Raw genomic sequence first — 12472 nt, 5'->3', positions numbered from 1 at the left:
GAAAAGCCTGCTATGAATTGGGTATACCTGCATATACCTGCACTGCATTAGGCTGCAACATTCAGAGACACCCATGCTGGTTTCAAAGAGCAGTATGGTGACTCCAACTGAGTAACACACTGGGGCTAAATGAACTTGTCTACATATGTACATATGCTATTTTTCTAAAGCAGTCCATTAATTAGTATAAATGAGCCAACTTTCTCCTCCCCCTTTAAAGTCACTATTAAAAACACATATACATAAAAAAGAAATTTAAAAACCGTACTATTTTCCTGTCATAGGATTCCCCACTGCTGTACGTTGTAGCTAGTGTGGATGCACATTCTTCCAGATACCACGGCTTCTTCCCACTTTCAGCTGTGCTGCTTATGGAGATAGTGTAGATGCTATTGGTGTAGCCATCACAGGAGCAGTGATCGCGACTTCTTCCACCATTTCCAGAAGCCCAAACGAAGACTGAACCTAAGCCTCTTCGTCCCTGTTTGGAAACAGCACAAAAGATTTGACTAATAATTCTTTCCCCCCCCTCACCTGCTTAACAAAAAGTTATTTCCCCAAGAAAAGACATCTGATGAGAGAAAGACACTGAAAGAAACTATCTCACTGAGAAGAATCTGAAATGAAAACAGGATTTAGCAGAGTTCAGAATCAGACATCAGAAAAATTCAGAAAATGAGTGGTATGAATACAGCTTTAGAAACAATATTTTTTACAGTTTCTGTTTGTTGCTCTGCACCTAATGCTATCCAGCCGTACCAAGAAAGAAGTGTTGAGGACTCAGAGGAAACACTAAAACACCATACTGGGTTGGAAAAGGAAAAGAAATACCTTACTTGAAAATAAAATCCTTTGTAATATATGACACCTTTCATCTGTTAGGGTGCTCTAAGCTGTTTCTTCTTGGGTTGCCTGCTGGCACTAGGTGTTGTATGGGTAGCTTTATATACAGTGAACCAGTGCACCCTTGTTTCACAGACACTAAAAATCACAGAATCACAGAATACCTGATGTGGGAAGGGACCTCAGGTCATCTAGACCAACCCATCTAGTCCATTATGAATGCTAAATGCACAACACAATATGCAAACAAAAATAGCCAAAAATAAAAGATTCTTCTAAGTCAATTCTAATGAAGCACTAAAGCATTAGTTCAGAATGATATTTTAAGTATATCGCTAGTGGAGCAAGTTACCTAGGCATATTCATAATTTTAAATGAGGTCTTAAAATAGGTAACCTCACCTTGACTTTTTCTTACTACACCAGTTATATAATGTCCAAATGAATCAAAACATATTTGGTGGTGCTAGTACTCTTAAATAGGCATCGATATGAAAAGTGAAGATGATCAGTAACCTGTATTGCTGATATATGGGAATTAAGAATTACCAATATATGGGTAATAGGGCTTTTCCCTATTTATATTTACATATTTTGTGCCAGTGAATAAAAACATTCACACAACTGTATGATCTGCATTAATTATCAGCACTCACTGTCTGGAAACACTTTACTGTTCAGACAGAAAGTTTCACCAAAAGAATAAACTTGTCTTTGATTCAGCTAAATTGTGTCACCTTTTCTTACATGACATTCTCTCAAAGCATGGAGCATCCCTCTCAATTACAACTGTGCTAGCAGTCTCATTTATACCTCATTTGCTTGCCAATCATTACACAGTACCTATCTCAGTTTTGGGTAAGCTCACCGTGTGCATGACAAATAAATGTTATAAGGCATAAACACCGCTTTCTGTGCATGCATTAATTGCTTGGCCATGGGGGAGTTTGTTTGTGTTTTTTTTTTTTTCTATACAGAGTGCAAAAGTGTACCACAAAAAACATAGAGACAGCTGTCGGATATCTACCGGGTCAACCTTAAACAATTAGCAATTCCAAGATTCATTTAATCCAGATGCTCAGAGGGGTTTCAACAGGACTTTTTGCACTGAGCATAGCTGAACTTACATTAATGTAAGACAAAAAAACCTTACAGTTCACAATCCAGGCTTGAGTTCTCAAACACTGATTAATTTAATTCTGTGAGTTTAATAAAAGTGTACTATCTGGAGAGACTCTTCTCTCCAGCAAAATGAGTTAAATATCAAATTCCCCTGGCTAGTGTTCACGTAAGGTTATGTCTCTAAAATACAACTTTTCATTAAAAAAACATTTCAAGCAGAGAAAAAAAAATCTCAGGGTGCCAAGTTAAATGTGTTATGAAATCCACATTCTCCAGACAAGATCAGTCTAACAGCTGGGAAGTGTAACTATTTCAACTTCTTTCACTTCCTTTAGTTGATCTTAGCTACTGCACTAATAAAAAGATGCAAAATGGCAACGTTTTCTGTTGTTTTAAAGACAACTTCTACGAGGTGTTACAGGTGTTACATTATGAACTCTTGCCAAATGAGGACCCCCTTTCCATTTGGGGGTCCATTCTTGTTCTGCCTGCTTATCTCAGATAGCAGGGTCTGACCAGAGCCTCCCAAAGTCAGTGGGATGTATTTTGCAGCTTCATGGGCTGGAACTAGTTTACAAAACATTTCTTCTACATTCTATGATCTAGTCATCTCCTTTTGTGTATCTTTACTTCTTACCCCTCCATTCTGAAAACACCTGACAAGACAGACAAAAGAAAGGGTAAATGGAAAGATTATTTCATGTGTATTCACCATTTTATTATTCCAGCAGGTCAGGGAGTCAGAAATTAGGGCCCTCTGCATGGTTGTGGGGAATGGGATGGAGGATTACTAAAGATATGCTGGTTCTGAACTTTTTTATGTGCTCCTGCTTGATTTTTACTGGTTTTGTTTTGGTTTCATGTACAGATTGCTGGCCCTTAAAACCCAATTTCTCACACATACATGCCTCCCCACACTCCTCCCCCACTCCCACCCCAATTACGTTAATATATGCATAGGCAGGTAGAATACACAGAAAAAAGCACATCATACAGACACACTTCTACCTTCAGAACATGACAATATATTCCATCAAAACCTTTTTTTGATGAATTTTCAGAAGTATCTGCTATCTGGAGAATTTTACTGTTTTGTTCTTGACATGCGTTTCTCAAAAGCACAGCATTATGTAACTAAATATGGCCAAATCAATAATCCATGAGAAATTCACAGTAACCCACCAATACAACCAAGAGAGAAGAAGTGAGAACTCAGGGTAATCAAACCACATGAAGGAGAAAAATGGAATCTAACTATCTTAATACTTTGTCTAGAAGTCTATCTTCCACTTTAAAAAAAAAAAGTTTTGTACAAAAATTTCTCAAAACCATACACATATAGGAAAATATCCTATCAATAACAGTCCATCTGTCATTCTTCTGCTGTTATCATCAGCCGGCTTTGTCTGCAAACAGCAGTATAACATGATTTGTCCCACTCATGCAATGAAAACCTCTTCACAGCGGGGTAGGACTGTACTTCGTGTACATTTTGCAGGAGTAACCCTTGAATTATTAACTTCTCTGCACAGAGAATGTGTCTATATTTCTTAAGATGCATACTTAAGCTGCTGTGCTAATAATGAAAAATAAGCTGCAGAAACAGATATGTGAATACATTTTGGGGCACAAAATGTAGTCCTGATGAATACATGCCAGTGTGCAATGCAGTATTTAAAATAATAAACAAAAATTCAGATTTTTATAGTAATGACAGGGCTTAAAAAATAACAGCCATTGGCATCCAAATTTACCTTTCCATGTTAAGTTTTTTGTAAACAAATAATAACAAATATTTCTTCAAAACAAATGGCTCCTGCAAATATGCAAAGTATTAGCATCTCTGTTACTGCAATAAAAAATAAGTGCCATGTGCACTAATGGTGAAGAGTGTTTTCTAATACACACAAAGAAAGAAAACCCATTCTTCTAACACATTGCAATACTGCACATTTAACAACTCAGCATTTTACAGAAAACAACAGCATTACCTTCAGTCTAGAAAGCACGGTAAAGATCTTGTTCCTAGAAGCTATTTGGCAAAGCAAATGGCAGCGTTAAAAAAAAATAAAATAAGCAAATCCCCAAACTAAATTCAACCTGACTAAAATAATCTGTCAAGTAAGTAAGTTCTGGTTTACATTTACTGCTTATTGTTAAACTACCATTTGATTTCCTCTTTCTCCCTGTTTCCAAACACCCTGCTTTAATTCAATAGACCCAGTCATGTTCAGGAAATTATAAACTTGCTAGTAACTACACCAAACAAGTAATTAGAGCAACAGTATCAGCCGTCCTACTGTATGTGAATGCCATTCCCAACTGGTCTCCTTTAAATACATAAATAACATTTGGACTGTGCTACATAGTTAAGAAAAACACACATGCAAGGCTCTCTGTAGCTTTTACTGTTTGTCTAAATCTATCATCTGTCATCTGCCAGATGCCCAAGGGTGTCAAGATGAAAAGACAAGCCTTGAGCTGCCAAAGAAGCCATGTGTCATTTATTATTCAAAAGCAAAGGTACATTTATAAACCACATGGATACAACTTAAGCAAAACTAAGAGTTAGTGAACTATCACAGAGGTATAGACCAGGGTGGAATGGGGGCACAGCAAAGTATGCTCAGTGCTTATCCCATGACGTTAAAAGGACATTACTTCTCCCTCTGGACACACTATTTTTTCTGCTCTTCCATTTGCACTGATAGCTACAGACTCCCTCTCACAAACTCTGCAAGTTGTCCATAACTGCACTTGCGCTTGTCAGTGCACATGTCAGACCATTATGAAATGTTCTTTTGTTTTGTCTACTTTTTTGAATTGCATAAGATTTCAGATAATTAAAAAAAATATATCAAGTGTTCCATTATGGAAAAGTCTGTCACTGACAACTAAGACTTGCTATTGACCTAGTCACAGTCCAATTTTATTGCATATTTTCTGGACAAAGCCAGTGTGCTCAACAGACATCTGACCTTGAATAAAACAGACTCAAGTCATTGATAAAAGGGCCACCAGGCAGAAATTGCACCCGTAAAAGCATGGCACAGGAATCTTGGGGCATTCCCACTTTTTTCCTGCCAGCACCTCTTTTTCCTTAGTCAGGAAGTTGCAAGCAGGGTAAGTGATATGAAAGCCCTACCCCCACCCCCCCACGCTTTTTTTTTTTTTTTTTTTTTCTATTCAACAGCACGGAAGGGTTAGTCTGCCAAGGACCAGAGCCAGTATGAACATGTTCGTAATGACATCTGCAGAATTTCCTAACACTGTTAAAAGAACAACCCCCACTCCAAGTGTGTGTGTTTGTGTATGTGTGTGTATATGTATAAACGACATCTTTACAAACAACTGCCTTAGTGGTGCTGGCAGGAACCATTGCAAGGTAGAGGTCTTCACACACTCATTTAAGGACAACCAGCAGCCCCACATACTCTCAAGTTGCTTCCAGCACACTTCCATTTAATAAAAACGGTTTCCATCTGCAAGGTGTAGTTTAAGCCAGTGGAGCAATATTTATTCATAGTATTTTACAAAGTTTAGACCAGACATTCATTCTGCTTTACAAGACAAGCTGCCTTAATACCACCTGTGAATCCTGATGTTTTCCTGCCCAGGAACTGAATGCCTCAATAACCCTCCCTTGCCTCTGGGGTGAGTAGTTGTCTCTACAGAATGGATCAAATTTAACCAGGGACTGGGAAGAAAATGTTAAGGAGCAGGAAATGCAGAGGACTGAACCAGTGACCTGGAGTAATTAGAGGTACAGGGGCTGCAGCCAGGGAGAGGTAATCTGGCACCGGTATGCTGGAAATTGCACACCCATGAGCAGAAAACAAAATGAAAATATAAAATGGAGAGATTAGGAGGGACACCAATCCACACCTAGAGCCTAAAGATGTAACTTCCTCTGTTCTCCTCAATAACGTTCTTAAATTATGTAAAGTTTCCCAGAACAAAACTACCGCTGGGAAGTGAAATTGACCCTTATGTGGAAGCCTGAAAATGTAGCCCATGGTATGCCCTCTTCCTTAAAAACTAATTCATACAGGAAATGTTCATGACTGAATGTGCAGAACAGACGTCAGTACTCTGGCAACCTAAAAAAAATACTATGCAGCCATGATTTTCCATGTAGCACAATTCAACTGTAGGGCCAGGCACCAAGGATCACAGCATCCTGAGAGATGCACCTGTGAAAGGAAGCACCTTGCTTCCAGCTTTCATTGATTTCTGTGCTCCCTGGGATCTGGATGCCACCGCTGCCAATCTGCTGACTGGCAGCATTTTGCTTTTGAGAAGCAGCACCTCCCAGTTCCTGCTGAGTTTCTACCAGTCCACTTAACCTCTAATCTGGGAATGAGAAATAGTCTGGCACACCACTCTTTAAAGAGTCTTCTGCAGACTGCACAACACTCTCACTTGAAAGTAGGCATCTCTCCAAAACAGATAATTGTAAGCTGGGAGTCCAAGCCAGCAATTCTGAAGTGTTATCAGAAGACGGCCAAACAGATTATTTTTTTATTAAGACAGTCTTCTTGGGTATTAAAAGCAAAAATTTATGAACAAATGGAGAAGTTTCTGAGGCCATTAATTCTGTTGATGTATCCATGCTCTCAGAAAAAATCACATTTTTGCATCATTCATTAAAAATGGGCACCTATGGCACCTATGAAGGAATGAGTGATAAGCCCAACAGGTGTCCATAGATAAAGGTGCATGTTTGAGGGAATGTCTGAAAATTGAGTCCCGTGTTTTCATATCAGCAGTCATGTTTTTACTCTTAGGAAAACTAGGAAGTAAAGAAAATATGTCCTAGTGCTGGAACTGGCATACACACAATATATATACAACATAAAAGTCTGTCACTACTTACAAAAAGCAACAATTACCTTATACTGTTGAAAAGGCAAGCTGTTCCTAATAAAGTAAAACTTTTCAGTTACTTCTGAACAAGCTTCTTAATTAAGGAAAAGCAAGACAAAATAATTAATCACAACAAAAGGAAAAATGTATTTATTAGCTCATAGGGTATGATACCTTTAAAATACTGAAACATGAAAATATTTTAATATGCGCACAAAAAAATAACGTCTTGAATAACACAAGCAACCATGCATTAACACAATAATGATTGGGATATATCAATGGAACATTTCAACATACATCCTTGCATGTGGTGTATTTTTTATTTTACTCTTCACTAGAACAACAGCTTAAACAGCTCTAAGATATTCCCCACAGAGCTATAATTAGTGCTTAAAGTGCAACCAAAAGAAGTGTTGGCCGAAACCCGAAATCTGAACCTGTGGAATACTGGAATGAATTTCTCGTTTAGCTAAACAGAATTGAGCCAGCTACAGGGCTGCATGAATCACGGTTCTGATTCAGGCTATCTCTGCATATTATCATTACTATTGTTATTGTTGCTGACATTTTACCAGGATAAACCAAGCTGCATACTGTAAACACCCGTGATAGAACAAGGGCTGGGTTTTCCAGAATTTCTGTTGCACAAGAAGTCTTTATTTAATGATAGGTGAAATTGCTTCTGCATGCAAAGCCAAAGTAAATGGGTAGTATGCAAGAAAGGTATCTCTGTTAGGACTGGATATGGGTTGGACAACGCCCAATCCACTCCCACCCCCCACCCCCGCAGCAGGTTCAGGAAGTTCTCATTGCCTTTATACTGCCATCTGATTAAACACTGGAGAGGAGTCCATGGCCACCAGATTCACACAGTTTTTGGTTCACTACTTACATCTGACTCTTCCTTACAGAAAACTTCAGGTTTTGAGATATTTGTTGAACTTCTGGGGTTCAACAAAGAATCTCAAATTTTCTGCAAATGTAGCTCGTCAGTAGATGAGTAGGAAAATAAGTCTGCTTTGCTTCTACTTCTGCAGACTGACTGCAACAATTGCTTTGTGCAGTTTGTCTCCCATAGCATTTGTTTAGGAAGAAACGAAACACTTAGGCTGCGTGCAAAATCACTGCCCTCACTGTTTTGTGCCTTAAACTTATGTTAAATTCCATGCACAGAAAACTCTTGATGCTGAACTTCCAGCAATTTGCCTTTCAGAAATACATTTTTTCCCACATGACACACAGAAATACATAGATTCTGCTGTTGTTCAAGTGTATGAGTAAAGTAGATACGTGATTTTCCCATTCAAAGTAACCATATTCATGTTTCAAAAATGCACTCTGTGAAATGTACATACTTTAGTGTATGGAAAGAGACCGATTTGTCAAAGCTGCTTTACTGTACTAGCTTTGCAAATTAAGATTTACACCACAACAAGAATGGTGCGGTTTTTTATGTTCAAATATATCACCTGTTTCAGGCTGAGCACCCAACACTAGAGGCCACTTTTGACAAGTCCAAAAGCAGTAATGCTGTTCTGGCTTGTTACAACAGTTTCCATATATGTGTGAGATGGGATGAGGTAACCAAACAGTTTTGGTTTCCAGTACACTTTGTGACATTGTAAGGAAACTGGACATTTTGAGGTATATTTTCCTGTAACTCTCATTCCAAATTTTCCTGCCTTTTAGGATTTGTATATTCCATTTAATGTAATGTAAGAACATTTCTGGTATATTATTCCTTCTTCTGCATTTTTTTTTTGTACTACACTTTGACTGTCTGTGAAAAAGCTCACTTTTTACAGAAAGCAAAGGAGAGAAATATGAAGGTTAGCTTTGTTTATGTATTTCCAAAAGAAAATAAAGTGCGTAGCATCAAAGTTCATGAGATCATAAAATAATAGAAACATTTAGGTTGGAAAGCACCTTTAAGATCATGAAGTTCAACCATTAACCCAGGACTGCCAAGTCCATCACTAAATCCAGGTATCACTGAGCCTAAACTGCATTTAATTTATTGGAAGGCAAGATCCCTAATTTTACTTTGTCTGAATACTGAAAGTTGCTAACCATGTGCAAACGGTAGAGCAAAGAATTATTATTAGCGTAATGATGTGTAAGGTTGTCACCTAACCTGCTTTCTGCTGGGCAATCTGTTTGGAGACAACTAAACCATATCAAGTATAAACCACATCTGGGAAGCCATTAATGCATCCTAAGATATGTATATCAGCCAAATGCAAGGCAATAATACTTAGAAATGAAGGTTGTTGGTAAGACATACAGAAGGGTGGGCAAACTCTTGGAAAGTGGTGAATTTGAAAGGGGGTTTAGGGTCATGGAAGACAACCAACTGGCAATAAGCTACCCTAAAATTTAGTCCGCTCCTTGGATTGGTAAGCAGGGTGAATATGAACATGTTCAGGGAACAGGGAAACACTATTACGTGTGCATAGAGAAGGCTACAACTTCCATGCCCCATTCTGGTATCCACACTTGAAAAATAATGCTGGGCAACAGAAACTGTTTCAGAAAGAACTACAGGCGTGAACTGTGGTTTGGAAATTCTGACTAGCAGAAGGAAACTGAATATACAAAACATTACTGTTAAGGCTGTAGAACAGATTTTGAAAGACGGAGTAAGAGGTATGAGCATTAATGGAACAGGTTAAAATGCAACATCCACTTTTGAATTGCAGGTAAATCTGTTGTTTTCTCTGATAACTTCTTTTATGCAGAGAACTGTATTAGAACTAGTCTGTCTGGTTTCTGTAAAACATGTGATGAGCCCTCCAAGAAATCAGTAAAAAAAGAAAATTAAGGTTAATGTAACAATGAGGTGGGGATGGAAATGTTTGCACTGGAGATGATGTGGGCTGTGCTGGAGAAACATAAGGGTTAAGGAAGTTATGAGTAGAGTGCTTTAAGGATGAGCCAGAGAAACAAAGTGGTCAAGTGATTTTGACACAGAAAGAAAGAAAATGTTAGTCAAACTAGTAATTATGATCACCTACATTCAGGAAAAGAATTCAGGCCAGAAGATGCGGAGAGAAGCACCACTCTGACAAGCAAGGAGATGGACAGCCTGGTTTTTAAGCAACTAATGAGTGTGTCTTGTTTACCACATCAAAATGAAGTCTGAGAGGGGACTGTTCTATAAATATGTCAGAAACAAAAATGGAAGGACAAAAGTTACTTAAGCTGTAGTAGATTTCAGCCCAGGAACAAATGGGCTGAAAACTGCACATGAGTTTTCATGTAACCTGGCTGTAACTTTGAAGAAAGTATCTAACCAGTAGAATAGTGATGGCTATGAAATGGTCTCCCAGCAGAAATGAGGGGAAACATTTCTAATTCATTCTATAATAGAAATTGCTGAATGTATTTATAGGACATGGTGCCTGTGATAGTAGAGAACTATACTGGATGACCTACACAGTCATTTCCTGTCTTGTGTCCCTATATTCCAATTTAATTTATCCAAGAGATAACTTCGCCAAAACCTGTAATTACTTACATGTGGAGATTTCTAACACCATAAGATGTACTATAAATATAGCAGAAGAGGCATTTTACAGTGGAAAGGAAACTAAGAAATTTAGATGAGTAACAAGCTACATATTTTTCATCATGAAGGTTGTTAGTGACTTGAATGGCCATGGACATAACAGGTTTCAGTCAAGACTGAGTCTTCCCAAAAGATGTACAGAAAACAGAAAATAACAGATTAAGAAAACAGGGATATTGATGCAGGAATAACTGGATGAAGTTTTGCTGAATCATAATCACCTTTTGTGATGTTAAAACTACAAATATTATTTCAAGCCAATGGTGCTATGTCTCATGACCTCAGAAGGAAGAACTACTATGTAAAAATGCTATGTTATAAATATATAGATGTATAATTAACATTACCATGTTAAAATGACTTTTCCAGTTCGGGTACATAGTCAGCATCCACCCATAGCACAGAGCCACCCAAACTTTAACTCTCTATGTTGAAGTAACTATAACATCACACGTTCAGTTATTGCATCATAAGATGCAATAGGGATGCATGGTATATATGCAAATCATATAACAGACAATGCCAGGACCTAACATTGGGTTACATCAGCACACTGGAAGTCGTGTTTTCTGAGACCCTCCCCAAGCACAGTGCTAATTCTTCTGATTGATCGTCAACAAGTTGTTTTAGGCCAACTAATTAGAAATGCACAGGAGGTCTTGTGGATGCAAAATGTATCTTTGTATGAACTGAGATATGTGTACACACAGATATGTGTTATTCAGTCTCAAATGGCAGCTGTAAAAGGGGAACTAATGCAATACAGAGTTTAAAAAATCTGGCCTTAACTTCTGTGCACCACAATAGCTCAATGTAGAAAACAACAGCCATTTTGGAAGTTTTTTTGACAGATTTGACTGGACATCTTCTTGCAGTAACTTCTGTCTTTGACTTTTATAGTGCAATTCTCTGGCAAAGCAGAACAGAGTAACTCCTCTTTGTGTAGGCAACACAGCCTACTCAGAACGATGCAGGGAAGTGATGACAGGACAAATAACTTTAATAGAAACATCTGCGGTACAACACAGGCAGCAAACTTTTGCCTGGACACATGCAAATTATATACAATCTCTTCCACTTTCGGAGAAGCATATAGTGATAATAATATTAAAAAAAGAGATCCTTTTCTTTCTTTTCTCCTTTCCCTTTTCTTCTCTTCCTTTTTATTCCCTTACTTTTCTCTCTCTTGCATGTGGGTAGGAGGCTTGTTTAGTGATTTTGAGAGAGCCTTCTGCTCCTAGCAAACACTTGGAACACATACGCTTCAGCCAAAGTTGGTGAAGCGAGAGAGATGAGAAGGGGCAGTGATGATGGGAGGGAAGGCATCAAGCCGAGTTCTTACAAGAGGTTCAGCCACAAAGCATCTGATCATTAATGTCCATCAAACATTCTGGCTTGTGTCCAGCCTGCTAAACAGAACAGTGTCATGGCAGTAAGATGAAAGCCCCTGCGCCGACACAGGCAGAAATCCAGAAGTTTCCATGTAGATTTCCCTGCCTCTCCACCCTCTTAGGTTATATTAAGGATGACCTGCCCTGTCGCTGATTTGGACTACCTGATGGGTACTGCAGAACAAACAACATAAAGCATGCAGTTGGCAAGATGTTTGGAGAGGTGAGACAATGCCCTCTTTGAAATCCTGCAACGTATCAACCAGGGTCATACACCCAGAAGCTTAACTGTTAGGTCTTCACTAAACTGCAGTGAAAGAACAAGTCAGACTATCTGAAATGCATTACTTTCCAAATGATGCTGAGAGTGATCCCAGAAAAAACAGGCTTATTTGTATGAATACAAATGAACTAGCCTGAGTTGCTGTAACACAGAGCCATGAATCAGGGAGTCTAAGCCTCTAAAGTGCTTATAGCATTGTGCTTATAGACTGTGAAATACAGTAATCTTAAAATCTAATGGTACTTTGGTTTTATCTTTCTGAATCAAGAAAAGGCTTTTGTGTTCTCCCTTTTGTCCCAGACTCAGCACAGCCTTAGGACATGATTTGGCCACAGTTGTGTTTTGCAATGCTAAGTCTGTTTACTCTTGAACACAGGGTGAAATGTGACATTGCATA

The 12472-nt window shown here is 38.4% G+C and overlaps 1 protein-coding gene across 2 annotated transcripts in view; it reads right to left on the bottom strand.

Annotated features, from left to right (window-relative positions):
* Positions 1-12472, bottom strand: part of PCSK5 (proprotein convertase subtilisin/kexin type 5) — a 247559-nt gene that overhangs the window by 128133 nt on the left and 106954 nt on the right. For both annotated transcript variants that reach the window (XM_027793522.2, XM_055791267.1), the window contains exon 8: positions 269-481. In XM_027793522.2, the coding sequence (XP_027649323.1) occupies positions 269-481 (213 nt within the window). The remainder of the gene's footprint in view (positions 1-268; positions 482-12472) is intronic.

This window comes from Falco peregrinus, chromosome Z, assembly GCF_023634155.1.
Source record: "Falco peregrinus isolate bFalPer1 chromosome Z, bFalPer1.pri, whole genome shotgun sequence".
NCBI lineage: Eukaryota > Metazoa > Chordata > Aves > Falconiformes > Falconidae > Falco > Falco peregrinus.
This window is presented reverse-complemented; position numbering and strand designations above follow the sequence as displayed.